This window comes from Styela clava, chromosome 3 (genome assembly GCF_964204865.1).
Source record: "Styela clava chromosome 3, kaStyClav1.hap1.2, whole genome shotgun sequence".
Lineage (NCBI taxonomy): Eukaryota > Metazoa > Chordata > Ascidiacea > Stolidobranchia > Styelidae > Styela > Styela clava.
In genome coordinates, this window is record NC_135252.1 from 13981963 (window position 1) to 14000729 (window position 18767).

Genomic DNA, 18767 nt, shown 5'->3' on the forward strand with positions numbered 1-18767 from the left:
ACGAATCGTTTCTCACACAAATTATTCATATCGTTCGTAAGATTACCACGTGTTGTAAGCTGTGTTTATAGCGTGCTTGATGAATTGCTTTGAGATAGCATTCGTAAACGATATTTTCAATCTATAACAACTAGGTTAGGAACAAAAATTGCCGATTGCATTGGAAACCCCGAATTAACTGTTACAAAATTTGAATAAAGTCCCCAGTGATTTACTTTCACGGAAACAAAAAGAGTTAAGGTACTGTATATGGCAACTGTGGGCAAACCGCGGCTCAGTGGAGTTCTTATGCGGCTCTTCTCGCTACCATAAATAATTATCCAAATTTATATTAGAGAAACTGTAGTGTAACAGTACTTTTTTTAATGCATTGAGCGGTAGAGGAATTTTTCATCCTTGATTAAAACAAATTATGTTTTTAATATTGTATATCTATGTAATAATTATCCAAGTTCAAAATATCTTCCAATATGATCTGACGTCAAGTTTCCTCCCAATATTCAACTTCAGTTTATACTATTTTGTTCTATTTATTAATTACAATCCAAATACAACATATAACTAAAGCCGCAACGATACAGCTAAACGTCGCGCACTTTCGGGCGCTACACTCATCCGGCCCGCGGCCAATAAAGTCTGGACCCCTGACCTAAGTGGTCTGACCAAGTGTGCAGTTGGCCATGCACTAACACTGGACGTCTGCCGCCGGTGCAATCTTGCTTGTGACCGGTTTTTTACCCCGTTTTGGCACCTCATTGCCCCTTTAAGCTAAGCCTCTGCGTTGAATTCCGAATTTTAGACTTAAATGGCGATTGTCGAAATCCAAATTCAAAAAAGGTTATTTGATTTCCACGGGATCTCGGAGACGGGGTTGAAATTTTCAACAATATGAAGACGAAAAAAAAAACGTAGCAAAGTAATGAAGACTACAGAAGCGTGATAACCGTTTTTATTGCACTTGATTTAAGGATTATGAAATTGTATACATAACTTCAAGTTTGCCTATCTATTATTTTTGAGTTAATTATCCTAATTACACAAAATATCTAGGTGTGACAACAGTTTCCAGCGTGAAGAAATTGCATTTTCAGCATAGTCTGAATACTGCAAGAGCATGCATAATTTTTAGTCAGTAGTACTTAATTAAGAAGAATAAATTTAATTTAATTGTACACAAATATAAAGAAAATAAATGTAACAAAATACCTTTTTGAATTAAAAGGTTTTAAATTAATGTATTGTTAATGCTGATATACTTTATAGAATTATCTGAACCATTTTCAGAATGATGACTGCATAAAATTGATGAGACAAAAATTTAAACATTGCTTCATTATTTGAAAACTTTTTTAGTAGCTAAAAGAAACAGAAGTGTAGCTTCATGATTTGGGAAACACTTTCTAGAAATGATGAATTAAAATCTTGATAGTGCCTTCACAATTTCGACATTTGGTGTCGTTTGAGCAGAGGTCGGATGTGTTTTTCGTACGCAGGAATGACCTAAAATTTAAAATTAAGAAGCGTTTTCGTTAGATACACATTAATAGAGTACAATAGTCAAGTGGTTTAAAGCTTTGAAATAACTATTTTGGCATCGCAGTTTAGAAATCTTGGGTTCTAATCCCATGCTCGCCGCCCTCACCCAGGTTGAAATTAACCAGGTAGACTATGCCCAACCGGAAAGATCCTGTTATTTTCAAAATCCAAGTAAATCCTTACATAGCGTCTGCTTATACAAAGCAAATCTATTACTGAGCCATTTGACGAAGAGTTGGAACAAATTTTAAAAGTTCATACATATTCACATTCAATCAAATAACCTGATATAAATCAGTTATACCGATGCGCTACCAGGAATAAATACCTATTACAGTAAATTGTTACTTGTTCATAGTAATGCATCTGGGTTTATATAAATATATCTATACAGAACGTCTTTTATTTTACATTCATTGCCCTGATGAAGTTTGTCTGTGCAGCACAGACATTTGAAACATTGGCCAAACTGGTGCATGTATTACTATGAAATAACTATAATTATACAAATACAAAATATAGCAAATATGAAATGTATCTTATGAATTAATATGTACAATTCCTATATTGTGTCAGGTGGGATTACACCGATAATACCTAACAGGCATCACATCTGAAACATTTTATATAGATTACTTTTACTTACATCTGTTTTATTCAACTCCGACTTCATTGCCCATTCCAGAAGGTTAGGATAAACATTTCCATCATATCTTCCCAACACTGACATAAGAATTTTGTCACTGAAATGAAAATTACTAAGTGTTAACAGAATGAATGAAACTTGTATAATGAGGACACGAAGTGGACATATTAATCATTTTTTTTCTTGTTGTTGTTGGGAAGAAACATCTTTCTCTGCAACTGATTTCTGATTTCAAGACGACAACTATACAATGGTTGCAAGTCGCTAGATTGTTTCAGATGCATGAACTGGATGGTGGAGGAAGCTAAAGTGACAAACGATAACATGAACAGAAAGGAACCCAGCAATCCTCTCACACATAATTATCCCCCGTAGTCTGTAATTCCAGCACAAGCAAATGTATGATATAACCGTAATAAAGATATACATACGAGAATTCATATGCGTCTACAAGAGAAACTGCATTTGGTCGAATCTTTGGCAACAACTCTACAACAAGTTGATGACACTGTTTCACATCTTTGCCTGACAAAAGTCCTTCCTGAACAAACACAAATGTAAATTTAAAAAAAGGTAATGGATAGATGCAATCATTTACAAAAGATAAAGCAATTCAAATTAAAACACTGAATTTGACTGGATTATGGAATACCAAATGATATATACTATCTTCAAATTACCTCCATGAACTCTCCACTGTTCTTTGATAGACCGTCAAGTGCATACAATCGTGCCAAATCCATGAGAACTGACCTCAACCCAGGTGATAATTCCAAAGTCTTGATTTCATCAACAAAGTTTTTCACAACAAAGTAGTGACAATGGGCCTGAATTGAAATACAAAATTGTTTTGAACATGCAAAAAAACTTGGCCGCTGGTCAAGAAAGCCACCTTACAACTAGACATTCGTTTTTGTTTGTAGCTAAAACAAGAAAATAAATATCAAGATATGTCCTTAAATAGATCAACAGCTTCTTGCGACACCGTTAAGCAAATACTCCTCACGATAATGAGCGTGCATTGTTGCAATGCAGTCGGAATCATAATTTTTTTGTTGCCAACTAGGACGATTCGACTGCATTCCTCTGCCTATTATTCAAATCCCGCTAACAGTGGACTTGATCCATCGCTCTGCATATTCATAATCCCTAATCAAATTAAGATAACAAATAAGTATCATAAAGTATTATTAGTGATTTCTTACGTTGGCAGCACGAACTGAATGTACAGATACTTTATTGAGAGCACCAACCAAATCTTCACCATTCCTCACTTCCTCTTCAACCTTGTTTGCAGCAAATTTCACCAATCTAAAGCGAAAATGAAAGACAAATTTGATTAAAATAAGGTTTCACTAGTGATAGTGACTATTATATTTATCTAATTTCAGTGAAATTGAAAATTTGTCCAAGTATTTCTAAATATCTCATATACTATACAACTGATACGCATGACGAAAAAGAAAACTTCATGAAGTATCAAAAAAAAATTAAATATTTTAGAAATTCACAATTTGACTCAATATATTGTATCAAATAACATAGTGGCAAATAAAAAAATGTTTGACAAAGAAAAATGTTTGACTATAGGGAATTTATTTTTAAATGAAAAACATTGAAAAATACAAAATACATCCTACCCTCTGGCTCTTTGCTCATACAGCTTACAAATTGTATCAAGATCATTGAGATCAACATATTGTCTCATCTGGGGAGCATCTTGATGAATATAGGCAACTGACTTAGCTCCATTGCTGCCTTCTCTTGCACATTTGATCAAATACCTGCAATAATAAATAAAGAATACTGTTCATTTGTTTGATTAGTCAGGTGGGTGTGGTGAACTAGTGATTAACACTTTCTCCTGTCTATGTAAACATCAGGTTAATGATCTTAGAAATTTAGTTTTGGTTAGTGCAGTTTAAAATCCATTTTTGACATGATACCAATAAAGTGATAAATAGTGAAAATGCAACACACTCTTTGCATCTTTACTTTACAAATGTCTTATTTTTAGCAGAAGTGTGAAATATACTATAGGTTCTAGGGCGGGGGTGTGCAACCTTTAGTACAGGAGGGCCAGATACAAATAACTGGGTGAAACCGTGGGCCGCACCTTTTTAGGCACAAAAATTTAGGGCATTCTTATGTCATATGCATAGATAATAACTGGACTCAGGTATAGGCTTCGCCTTGCAAAAGAATTAGGATTATTCGCACATGCCAGATTAAACTAAATTAAAAACTCATTTCGCGGGCCGCAGACAATTCAAAATTGGCACTTTTCTGCTGCCTGCACATTTTTTCCTTGTGGGACGCAGGTTGCACATCCCTGCTCTAGGGGATCATATTAGAAATCGTGATTCGTGAACACCATCAAGTCAACGTTGAGTGAACACGCACCACCTTTTTAGACAACACCTTTGTATTAAATTCCGTTCGTTTAAACTATGCTTATTAAGTTTTTTTCTGCACTCCCGACTCAGTAATCAATCAGTTTTTATTAATTATTTGATGGTTTGAACTGGCTGATGAATATAAAAAAAAGTTTTCTGCAAAAGCTGTTTAAATATACCTTGCATTTTGCAACATAAGTACTGTGTTTTCTCCTTCATAAGTACAGTTGGGAGTAAAATATGTATAGAGTTCAGGTAATCCACTAGCTAATGAATAACCATGTCCTCCACATGACATTCTACAAACTTCAATCCCACTGTTTGTTGTCCATGTTGTAAAAGCTTTTAACCCAGATGATACTGAGTGAAGCTAAAAAAAGAATGTAGATGATACTCATAGAAGATTCACACGAATGCATAAAAAACAGGATTAATAAAGTACTATTATTATTCCGGTTCCGGTTTTACTTTTCAAAGAGGCCACTGTTATATCAGGACATATATATATATAGAGCCTCAGTACGCAGGGGCGGACACTTTCCATAATTTTGGGGGGGCGAACTTGGATCGCCTACCAAAAAACACCGCGCCGTGTATCGTCACGTAACAATAACCTGTCGATGTCATTCTCTAAGTATTAGCATGTCATTTTGCTACTCATAGATCGAGTACCTAGGCTGCTTTGCTCGGACAGGACACGGAACTTGCGCGTCAATTGCGATTATTGCCGATTTATTAAATCATCATTTGAACTCGAAGTAACATTCAGGATTCACGCAATGACTTTGTAGGGTTTTTATTTATAATTTAATACGAAAATAAACAGGCACAAGATCTGGCGCGCAGCCAGGATTTAAAAAAAAGGCGGGGGGGGGGGGGGGTCAAAGTCGGAACTTCCCATTGCCGTCTGCAACAAGCACCGCGATTACGCGCTCGTTAAAAGAGACGCCTATTTAAGCGTATACTGATTTTTCTGTCGATCCATGAGAGCCACGAGATTCTAAAATGTTCTTACATATTAATTTAATAGTGTGCAACGTAACTCGCGGTTGCGACTTCTTACGTCAAAATGAAAATATTACTAAACTAAAGTACTACGAGGATATGTGGACATAAAAATATGAGATAAGCTGCCTGATGTATTTAATTTTGATACCTATTTTTGCAATTTTCCGAACTCGTTATCGCCGTTGCAAAAATCTCGATATCTGATATAAAATCCCATATAGTACAATTTTAATTTATACAATGAAAATAATTATAAAGTATACTAGTAAATCAAAAATACAAATTCACCGCCTCGAAATCCACGCGGAAAGGTCGCCGCGATTACGCCACTTGTTAAAAGAGCCGACTTTATCAACGAAAAATGATTTTTCACTTGTGCAAAGTAATCAATCAGAGACCGATACGGGCAAATTCAAAATGTCTTGATTTATTAATTTAATTGTCTTCAATTTAAACTGCGGTTGAGTCGACAAAACAAGAGCCACTCCAAAACACAACGGCAATCCGCGGACATAAAAATGTGTGAAACTGCCCGTTTATATATTGTTTTGATCCGTATTTTTGCTATTTTGCGAATTCGATAAATTTGAGATGTACTTGTCACACTGGCTCCGCTCAATCGTAATGTTGTCACTCCGATTATTTTTAAAGATAAAACCTTTCGAAAAATCCGTAAATTTTCTGTCAATTCTCACGTAGTAAAATTTATTTCAGTACAATAAAAATACATAAAAAAATACAAAAAGTGATCGAATATACTTTAATTATCTTATATATAAACACAAACCGGGGAAAAGTCGCGTTCCCAGCTTTGTTTGTTAACACGAAAATTTTCTACGTCAATTTAAAAGTAATGGGTAAAAAGGCAAATCCCGCTCACAATTGACCGTGTTTCGATTTTAGTGACGATTTTTTTTTAAAGGTCAAGCAAGCATAATTTGTGCCGTAGGCACACGAAATTTTGCGATTTTCGATGCCTAGAAAAGCGTTTTTAGACTGTCGCGGGCCTCAGCAAAACTTATATTGTTTACAGTTTTATTTTTAGTATTTTATAATGCCGCTTCTCAACTTTTCGACATAGTAAATGCTTTGATATTTGCCCACAAATTATGCTGGGCCTTGCACGAAATCCATAACGTGAAAAGATACGTCCAGCGGTGAAAATTGTCATTAACAACTTTAGATCTAGTTAATTTTTTAGCGATAATAATTTACTGTTGTAATGAAACACAGTTCGCCTCTTTCACTTCTCTCGCAAGTGCCAACAATAACACTATTGAAAGATTTTGACAATGAGAAAATCATATTAAATTGTACAAAAATGAATTAGTTGTGCAAAACCGTGGCGCGTGATCGGCGGTGCGTTTGAAGACGGAGTATTACCCGTGCGGGCGCGCATGTTTTACGAAAATGTGAGGTGCTCCAAGGCGCTCTGGTCCACATTATTGTAAGAAAACAGTTATAATATCGGTAAGTATCAACCGTTTAATTGCTTTTGACTATCGGACTTTTCGGAAATGATAATTTTGTAAGGCGGAAACAACATGTATTTACTTTTTTTTATCAAATTATTGGGGGGCGACCGCAACCCCCCCCCCCCCCCCCCCCACCCCCCCCCCCCCCCCGGTGTCCGCCCTGAGTGAGTCAGTAGAGATATTTTCGTGACAGAAATGTCAGCAGATACTGATTCACACAGGTCTTAAATAATGCTCTCTAACACTCTTATTTATGAGTCCATGTTGGGTATCACCCACAGGCAACAGCCACAGTATTTGAAATGGTAGATGGCAATCAAAAGTGCAACAAGTGAATTCATAATGCTTTAGCAGAATGTGCTAACTACCGAGCATACTATAGGTAATTTTAGTCGTAAATTGATTTCACTCATTTGTATTCATTACAAATTTGCTGCAAATCTGCAGGTATTGTGTGAGGAACTAAAATTTATGTCCACAAGTAATTATAATATTTACCTCCTGCATATTTGAGTAATCTCCTTTTCCAACAGCTTCGTTAACACTTCCATACATTTCAACCATATGTAATTGAGCAAAGAAAAATGCGTAAGATGTTGCAAGAAGTGGAAACAGTTTATGCTGCTGAGTTGGATAAGAGAGGATCTGCGGTTCTGGTTCCCTAAGTAAAAATACCAAAACTATGGTTATCAATGTCATTTTCAACAAATGTGGATGAGTAATAATTTGTATTCCAGTTCAGCACCAACTATCAGAAAAATTTAAAATCACGGGTCATTCAAATGATCATTTAAACATGTGAAATAAATATTCACCCAAAAGTAAGTTAAACACCAATTCTACATAAAACCCTTCAATCTGATGGGCAATAGTTCGGCTGGCTATGGAAAATAGCTGGATATCATATCGTGAATATCGTGCATCGAGAAGCATAATAACATAATAGAAATACATTTCTAATGTCCATGTATGAAAATGCCCCTTGGATATATTTCACAGGTTGTTTTGGCCCAAGGGGAAGAATTTTTAAGCCTTTGGGCAGTAAACCTAATGATTTGTTGTTGCACCTTCGAGGCAAATGAGCACTATTGTTGGTAGCAATGACAAAATTAAATTCTTGTAATACCCCTAAAAATGAGTTTTTAAAACACATCAAAATACTTCATCAAATAGGATACATACAAAATAATTTGCATTCAAATATTAGTTATGTATTCACACATTTAAAAATATATGATGAGTTAAAACTGAACAATTTAAGGGAGGAATATTTACACAAACTAATTGCTAAATCATAATAAAATGATCATTTAAAATCATACCCTGGTCTCAATTCACTTTGTCTCCTAACAGCACTGTATCTGATAGCAATTGTACAAGCACGAGCAAGTGCATAAGCAGCATCACGAACGATAAAACTTCGTACCATTGTCATTGTACCATAGGTTAAATTTTTACGAGGAGCAGCAACATAGGTACCATCTTCCAAAACCTAGCATAGCAGAAACAGAAATAGAAATTTAATCTCTGTGCAAAATAGAATTTTGTAGTGTTCATCATAATAGTATACACAAAAAGGTCGAATTTATAAAAACCTTCTTTTGACAATTCGAATTGCTTGAAAAAAGTGAGTCATTTTGGCTACTGAAAAAAGACAGGACTGTGAGCTGCTCCAAGCTGTATGTTGATTTTGAAAGACAATGTTGGTGCGACAATCGGAAAAACAGTGCGCCAGATTAATCACCAAAAAAATGTCATTTTTAAATAAATTCAAATTTCATAAAATTGAAAAATTTTGAAAAATCTTAGAATACAGGATACCTTTCCTTGAAAAATTTGTCATTGAATCTATTTCACACAGTATGGTTACTATGGAAATGTATTTGTTTGAAATGTATTAACTCATGCATAAAGGGAATTGAATACAATTTAGAAAACCATATGAATACCTGCGAATGTTTCATCAACATATTATCACGAGGAACTCTGACATGATCAAGTTTTAAAAATCCATTGTCGTTTTCATTGTAACCAAATTTAGGCCCAATATCACCGAGAGTAATACCTATAACAAATAAATAATGTGGAACCTTTGAAATTTTTTTATTCTTCTAAATTCTTCAAATTTTCTCAAAGAACCTAGTCATTCTGTCTTGTTGAAAATATATTTTTGACTTTCTTATTTGAAAACCGATATTTATATCTAAGGAAAGTTGTTAATAGACTAAATTAGAAAAATGATTGATAAAAGTTCATTGATCCATCGTTATTTGACTAAATCCAAGTAGGCTACAACAGATGTCATAAGAATAGATGGCATTTGCAATTTCCTAGAAAGGTGAAGCTAACGCATAATATCCTATTATTAATTTTCGTAAAGCTAAAAATATAAAATGGATGGTATTTGTACGACATTAATAAGTCATTAGTAATTACAGGTATATTCCTAAACGCTCATAATATTGAACAAATGAATTCTGAAAATGAACTTTATTTGAATATAACACCACACAATTAAGAGCAAGAAAGTCACGAAACAGCTCTGAACATATTCCTATGTTCGGCAAAACGTGCATTAGAAAAAACTTTGGCGCTCCAGAAGTGTATGTGCAAATATGTTATATTATATAAAGAAACGATACTCGGGGAAATGATGAGGAACTAGGAAAAAGAAAAGGTAAGAGAAGGATGATAACAGCTTGCTAATACTAGTGACTCGTGGATTAAACCTCTTTCATGACATGACGTAAAATAATCTTATGACTCAGTAAAGTAAAATATATCCCTCATATATTTTACTTTATTGAGTCATATTTGGACAGTCATATGGTGTTTTATGTAACAAATCCATGCATCTGGTAATAAAAAAACTTGTCATCTGTTCACCTAGCCCAAATGGACTGGCATCCTGATGAGAGACCGTGGTTCGCCATACGTTTATCTCTCTCATTATCTTTTCTCTCCCTTGGAATAAGTATGTAAATCCTATTCTATCTGATTTCGATTACACATATTGCTAAGCAACCTATCTGGTAGGAAATGGATTATTATTCTGAGGTATTTGAAACCTTCAATCTAGAAAAATATTTAGATACTTTTGAAGATGCAATCATAAAATAAGTAGAACGATGATAAACACATTACCTGGCATTGATGTATGATCTTCCATATTTCTAATCTGTACCATAAATGCATGAATTCCATGACAAACTCCCCTTGTATACAATTGAGCCATAACAATAGCATGATTGCAGGTTTTCCCCACTGAAAAAAGAATAAGAAAAATATTGTTAATCTCATGTAAAATTTATAAAACAAACTTCAATACTACAGTGTAATGAACACTGATATAACAGTAGGTGTTTACTACAAACTATGATATTCAAAACCGGTATGGTTTTTAATTTGAAGTAATTCTACTACAAATTACTTCAAAATTGAAGTAATTCTACTACAAATTACCCATCATATGACAATTTGCTTGAATGTAAATCAAGACGCATATTTTTTCAAATTTATATACAGAAACTCAATATGTTAAATAAAACAAAATATACACTTTAACTCACAAGTTCCAGGCCACCATTTAATAGATGAAATTGTCGGTGAATGAATTTCAAATTCTTCGGTTTCTGGATCATAATGAGCCGTAGTTTCAAGTCCACGTAAGAAAGTACCTGATAAAATGATAATACTAAACAAATGCTTTGGAATATACCATGAAACGTGTTGTATGATCGAAATGATTGACAAGCAATACAAGTAGTATTGATTACTGACACTCAAATTCTATGCAATTTTCAAGCACGTCTTCATTTTTATACCAAGTTTCATTATCTTCAACAGCATATTTGCATGACACTTTTCTTATATGTCTAATTGTAAATTTTGATCTTTAATCTATTTAGTGCAAGGTAAGAATTTTGTAAAAATAAATCAGTTGGAAGAATTGTATACTTCAATTTAAACTCATCAAGGTTAAGGAAATATTTGATTTCATAAATACAAAATACAGATTACTTTTATGTAAGCTTTAATAGGGCACGAATTTCGCATTTGTATGTTCCATAGAATAAAAATTTATAAAAAAAATATTGATTTGAGCAGAAAAGTAATGTGTTTTGTGCCTTATGACAGGACAATGCGATTAAGCAGATGGAACGCAGATGTTGCAGTTGAAGCAGAAAGTGTATAAAATTTAAAAATAAACTGAAATGGATTTGATCATCCCAACTATAGGAACTGAAGAATAAATTTCAAAATATAATGACATGAAAAACCTTATCAATAACCTCAGGGCACAATACAAATTCTCCTTGAATTATAGAATATTGCCCTGTCATTACCTTCTTATGAACCCATGACCTGGCATAATTGTTAAATATTGGTATGTAAATGATTAACTTTCTAAAATATAAAGAGCCTACGTGAGATGTTGCATCACAGTCTATTTAACTACAACATAGTTAACCACAAATGTTTGCACAAGGGAGGTTGTACATGATGCTTCAAATATGGCATGACAAAGCAATATTTAATTTTCCAAAGATTTGAAAAAGGCGATTAATGTCCTACAAAAATCAAATAGGAAAGCCTTATACGGGGTGTTTATAATGCTTTGATACAAATAAAATAGTTTCAATATATATTGACCATTTTTTTTATTTCAATCAGTGTTTAAGTGCGTTTTTTACTTCATTAACACATCTTTGCATGCCGATTGCCGGCCATCAGTTCCACGAAGAACACTAAAGTTTTTATACCTTATTCAATACAGGACTTTATAAATGCTATGTATATAAAATATATACCGGTAGGTATATTAGAATCCAGATATAGCATGATGCTAGAAAAACTTCATTTAATAAAAGATGGTAAAGCCCAATTCATTTAGAGGCTTGTCAACAGTGTTCACTATTAGCGCACTTTTTTGCGAAAATTGCGAAGCACTTTCGCAACTTTTTTTAGGGACTGCGAAATAGCACTTTTTTCCGATTTTGAAGAAAAATAGCACTTTTTTTTGATTTTGAATGGAATAAAAATTCAAAGTTAACAAATATTTTCGAGTATTAAGTCGACAAATAAGCAACATACTAGTACTTTTGTAACTCAATTCTGCATATCATAACGATATTTACCGGAATTCTAACCTATGAGATGCAGACATAGGAGATAAAGCTTTTGCATTAACGGCAAAATTCTTTTTTATAATATGATTATTATACAAGCACACCGATTCCGCTTCTCCCGCAAAAAACGCTCTCGGGTGATTGAAACCAGATGTTGGAATAATACGCAGTGCGTTTCTTTGAAGAGAGTGGTCATGTGACTATCAATGATATCGATGAATTCAAAATGACAAAAGTGTTATGTGTTATAGTCACTTTGGATGAATTGTGACCAAACTGCACGATTTTCAAATCAGACGAAACTTTTAGCAGCATGTCACAGATTTGCGAAATCACCAAATTCACAAAATACAATTAAGTGCCATTTTATTGTAATCACAATGTTGAAAGGAGTGGCATTTTCCGTAATTTTGCGATATTTACACAACTATTTCTCATTGATATGCCAGGACGGGTGGGCAAAATTCAATATTTTTTGAAGGAGTACCGAATAAACGTGGTGAATACATTAAAAAATCGGCAACAAAGCCTTTTTACTGGTTAATTCCGTTGTAATCGCTAATTGTTCTAGTCACCGATCGTTTTGGCGGCGATATCCAGGTTTTGGGTAATCTATATTCCCGCCCTCTCTTTTTTACAAATATGAATTCTTGTGGGTCGGCGGACATCGAAGTTTTATATTTCGGGTTTACCCGTTCGTTCACATCGGCAACAGCTGTTGAAGACATTGAGGACTCAAATTAACATTTACGTTAATATTTAATATTATTAATATTAATTTGATATTTAATATTAATAGGCTTTAATATTACCTATCAAGATTTGTAAATTTACCGTCCCAATTTTATGCGAATGGTAATATTATTGTCCATACCGTGATGCAGATATTTATTAAGACGATAATTAACTTTCTCATGTATTTCTATGGTGATAAACTTCGCAAATCTGAAATTGTACCAATCCTGAATGTTGATTTAAAATAGTGATTGAATAATTCGGCAATGAAGGCATTTTTGCTGGTCATAAGACGAGATGACGTTAATGAACAGCACTTCTTTTACAGGATATTTTATGTATGCGACTTAATGCTAAAAAGATTGGGCTCGAGTGCTTTTTTTTTGAGTGCTCGAGTGCCTAATAGAGGTCAGGCGCTAATTGTAACTAATTCCCTCAAGTTTGAACGTGTTTTCAACAAAACAATACCCGGCGATAATTATAGCTAAAATGTTACCGAGCAATTCACAATTTTATTTATGGAATTTGCAAATTCCCCAGTTTCTTGACGATTTTAATATTGTCACGCCCTAATTATTAGTGCAAAAATATTCCCCTTCTTCCGCGGCGGTTTGATGGGTTCTTTATTCCATTCTTCAGAAAGTTCTGACAGGGGAGATATAGAATACTGAATCCGGAGGGTTGAATCCCTGTCCACTTACTGGTGATTTTCCGTTTTGAAATGCGTGAAACATTCCCTATTTTAAATTAAATGACGTTTCGCGGGCTAGAGTTCTCCCCGAAAATGATGTGTTCCAGACGTTAGTTAGACGATAGATAAAACATTAGATTAATAATTTTCGTGACGCCCCGTTTTCGAAAATACAAAGTTATATCGCAAAAAATGCGTTATGATACATTTGGAATGAACATTATTTACGGTTAATTCAGATCATATTTTACTCATCATGACACCGGGTATCCGAAAATACAGTTGTATCTCGAAAAATGTGTTTTGTTACATTTAAAATAAAACATTTTTGCGTATAATTTAGATCATATTTTTTTCTTTTCAGGACACCCGTTTCCGAAAATACAAGGTTATATCGCGAAAATGTGTTTTGTTACATTTAAAATGAAACATTTTTGCGATTAATCTAGATCATATTTTACTTTTCAGGACACCCGTTTTCGAAAATAGAAGGTTATATCGCAAAATGTGTTTTGTTACATTTAAAATAAAACATTTTTGCGATTAATTTAGATCAAATTTTACCTTTCACGGCAACCCGTTTCCAAAAATACAAAGTTATATCACGAAAAATGCGTTTTGTTACATTTATTTTGCATTCCCAATAAAATACATATTTTCCCTAATTAAGGTCGTCGATGAATCTGTTCCTGTCGTTCAAGCTCAACACACGTTTGGACGAGTGTGGGGCGGTTTTTTGGTCGACGATAAATTAAAAAGTTGCCACACGTTATTTGTATAACGATAATAACTGAAAATTAAGATTTTATAATAGAAATGAATTTGTCTCAAGATGGTATTTTACGATTCCTGCCAACAGAAAATAAACACGCTGACAGGCTTGGTTATAACTGATATTCGTTTAATTTATTTTACACTATTAATAAACGCGCCAGACCAATTGCGACCATATAAATTGCAGTCGCATCGGTATGGACTGTATGTTTTTGGCGCTCTCACATTAATAATAATTTTCAACAAAACAATACCCCGACGGTCATTGAAGCTGAGTTCGTTACCGAATAATTCACAATTTTATTTACGGAATTTGCAATTTCAAGATCTCACTTGACGATTTTGATGATGTAATTATTACTGCTTAAATGCCTCAAAATACAACAAATGTAATCATTTTCGACGATAACAGGCGCAACAATTCGTAAACGAGCCGTTATAACGAAATTCGCGATTGATTTTACCTCTCTCTTGTTTACAATTTTAACATCCCGCCGGCCACGTATGGTCGCACCCGGCTGTTTGTTGGCAGAACAACGATACGCTAAAGTTAATTGATCGAATACAGGGAAGTATTTATTTATCATTTCACTTGCGAACATCGAGGTTTTGGCGGAATTGTACATCATGTTGTCTTTCTGAAATAATAACTTTTTCAATAAATGTTCATTTTACTTTTGCGTCTTTATTATATGTCGGGTTTTCATTTATTTTAAATTCGAAATTGTCCGAAATACTCCAACAGGTGTATAAGTACAATAATAATAGTACTTACCAGGGAAGTTTAATACACACGATGTGTGAAGGGCGTCGTAACTCCCGTTTATTAATTATAAATTTTGTTTACATTCTGCTTAGAAAACAACGGCAGTCATCTCACGTAACTCTCGCAACCAAATCTTTTTTTGCAGCATTACAAAGAGTGCTATTTATGAATGCTGAAAGTACATGACATTACTAAACATTTTGCCAATATATGAAGTTTTCTGCCCGATTTAAACTAACTCGCACACAAACCAAGGCATGTCGACATTTAAAAATTACTTGTCTTTGGGTAAGCTCTGAAATAGTATAATATAAATGTAAAAGATAAATTAGGTCACGCTAGCTCACGAAACGGGAGGATTTTCAAAGTGATCTTGTGTAATATTTCGGAGAAAAAGGTTTGAAAGAAAAGTAGGTCAACCTATCTCCTAAAACAGGGGAGTATCCTGCGTAATATTTCGGAGGGAACGTAGGTTAACTTATCTTTTAAAACAGCCGGTGGCGACTTTCAAAGTGGTTCAAAATCACAAATTAATAATTATCAGATTAGGTTTAGGGATAAATCGAAAAGTTGAATTTCCAGCGCACCTAACCCTAATTAGTTGATTGCTATTTATATTTGGAGGGGGGGGGGGGGGGGGGAGAGATTATTTTGCACGGGATTTGTACAAACGATCCACCCTGTAATTAATATGGTTTCCAGCCTGCCTCGTATCTGTTAGATGGAAGGAGTAACAAATGTGAAAGTCTTTGCTGTTTACGCGAGTAAGCAACTGACACCGCCAGTAAGCAACTGACACCGTGATACATTGCATGAACGTTTTGTCCCGGAAGGTGTTAGCAGATGTCATTTCTTTGCCGATGAATTCGCTCGTTTTAATTAAACATGAATTCGCTTAGAGGGAACTGGGTTAACGAAAAGGCAGGCTTCTCTTTAATTCATAATATTAACCGGAGGAGCGCTTTTTTGAGTATCTATGCCGTTTTAAATGGGTTATATGAAAGGCTAGGGCACCTAACTTGTTAAAATCGGCAAAAGCACTTTCGCACTTTTTTTTTCGACTGCGAAGCACTTTCGCACTCATAATTTGCTTAGAGTTAACACTGCTTGTCAATACAAATGATTCGATTGGTTGTCACTTCTGGGCCAATCACATTAACCCGCATACTAAAGTCAGATCTACTGACAGGATTCCTTTAGTGGTGTATTATTTGTAAATTCATGATTTTGATTATTGAGAGATGCTTATTGAGCATCGTTTCACATTCAAAATACCCCCATGATGACTTGATCACTGCTGTACAAAACAAAATTGCCACAAGCTTATTATTACGATCATTTGACTTACCGTGGCCCATTTCCGTTTGAGCATAGGTGCCCAAAATCTCATGATTTATTGCAGGTATCAACCACTTTGCTCTTTGTTCATCAGTTGCTTGGCCCATCAATGTAGGCACAAACATTCCATAATGAAGATCAAAAAAGACATTAGGCCTTTTCTTGGTGACATTTCTGTAAGTGATATTGAAAATAAGACTTGATTTAAATAAAACATGACATCGGACAATACACACATTTTGGATGCCAGGAAAATTGTAATTTACAAAAATCCTATAAATGTGTGAAGAATAAGCTTAGTATCATGTAGCTAACTGTCTTTTTTCACTCAAAGCAAGGTCACATGCACTCACTGAGGAATAGAGGATTCGATCTCTGAGAGAGGTTATACACAATCACCAAAATATCAAGAGCTACTGTGACTATAAAGAACTTATTAACTGAAATCCTTTCACCCCAAAGTACCATTTTACTTCTTTTTGTATTGTTTATTCACAAAGTGTATTTTAGTATGGTAGAAAAATACCTACTGATTACTGAAATGCCCAATAGAAAATACCAATTGAGACATAAAGAAGTTCATGCGAATAAGACCGAAAAACAGCTATGAGGTAGTTAAGAATGTTAATGATAGATTTTATTCTACAATATTCAGTATAGTTATTTAAATAAAGGTATTGGAGGCCCTGAAATAGTTTCTAACAAGAGATAATAACTACAATCATACAAGTTATAAAACATAAAATCCTTGTGATCTTGAACCAATTCGCCCAGTTTTTCTTTCTTCCTGACAAGAAGAGACGATTTTCTCATCCATTCTTCAAATCTGTCCATTCTAGACATGAAAGAAGGATCTGGTCCATCGTAGTCCCTATCCGATTCAACAATGGATACTGAAACATAAGAAAATTACATGCATCAGAAAATAGTATGCAGGAAAATTTAAAACAATTTGAATGCAAAATTAAACTTGAACAATAAGAAAATAAGTTAGATGGAATGTTTTGCACCAGATATATGGAAGAGCATATCATCAAGATCCAAATCTACCTTTATCAACTATTCATATGAAAAAAATTATTTCAGTTATCAAGAACTTTATATTACAAAACAAACGAGCATATAAAATATAATGAAACTGTGAAGATAAATCTGCACAAATATTTTACTCAATCTCATTATGCTAAAAAAGTTCTACATTTTATTATATTTTATTTATATGATAGGTAAATGATTTTTAATACGTTCTCATAGTTTCAACACCAATCAAGACCTTCATTATATTTGAACACTAAGTACAACTGTAATTAAGTCAGGTTAATTCCAATCTATTTATACATACATATTATAAGTATCAGTATTATTTACAGGTTTTAATGATATGAAATCCACAAATTTTTGAATCACTCTAACTTCAGTTACTGGAGAAATGGATGACCTACCAATTTTCTTTCTTTTTTCTCTTTCCTCTTTACCACCATTCAATAGCATCGCTAGTTCCTCATAATCAAATGTTCTTGTATCTCTCTCTTTTTGTATATCTGGATTTATTTTCTGCTCCTCACTTGATGCCATTGTTAATCACAAATTTCAACTAGTTGTATAATTACTGAATTATGGACACACTAATAGCTTTAAACAAAATTAATAAAGTTGTTACAATAGCTGACACAGACTGAAATGCTAAGCATGTACTGGTACCGGTACAGAAACAAATGGATATCGCAAATAGATGCCATCAAAACAGATTACAGAAAGAGGATATGAAAAACATGTTCCTGTATGAATTGCAAACTTACAGCTACAGCCTGGCACAGCCATAGATCAGAAAGAAATAATAACCGGCTGCCTAATCCCATACAGTACCTGACATGGATTAGTAACCGGATGAGAGGCCTTTCTTCCACCCGGCCGGCCGGCCCAGATAAACGTGAAAATCCTATCCTATCCTGCCAGCCTTCACTGGAGTAAGCCCAGTTTAAAGTCAGATTCAGATACAAATTACAAAGCCCCCAGCAACACCTCAACCGTAATTTAAAACCATCTTGGCATCTTCAGATCTTTTACAGTTTTATAATTCTACTCCCCCATTCAGCCAGTCCAAAATGATGGCGACAACACAAACCCCACTCCCCAGGCGAAAAGAACAAAGTTACCGTACCTAGCAGACGCGCCGATCGGCGATTGCCAGAACTCAAATTTGATTCGAGCGATGCGAGAGACGACGAGAAAGGCATCGGTGGAAAATCAGCTGATGCCTAATGCGTTGCCAG

At 34.3% G+C, this 18767-nt stretch overlaps 1 protein-coding gene across 1 annotated transcript; it reads right to left on the bottom strand.

The window, feature by feature from the left end:
• Nucleotides 1-935: 935 nt before the first annotated feature.
• Nucleotides 936-18136, bottom strand: LOC120342778 (peroxisomal acyl-coenzyme A oxidase 1-like). The gene is made up of 15 exons (XM_039411752.2): nucleotides 17937-18136; nucleotides 17222-17387; nucleotides 16505-16668; nucleotides 10631-10738; nucleotides 10206-10325; nucleotides 9011-9126; nucleotides 8384-8553; nucleotides 7560-7722; nucleotides 4758-4948; nucleotides 3823-3966; nucleotides 3388-3493; nucleotides 2863-3009; nucleotides 2614-2723; nucleotides 2183-2279; nucleotides 936-1500 (listed from the first exon to the last, which is right to left on the bottom strand). Exons 1-15 carry the CDS (start codon nucleotides 18067-18069, stop codon nucleotides 1435-1437), a joined length of 2001 nt encoding a protein of 666 aa, XP_039267686.2. The 5' UTR covers nucleotides 18070-18136; the 3' UTR covers nucleotides 936-1434.
• Nucleotides 18137-18767: the final 631 nt, after the last annotated feature.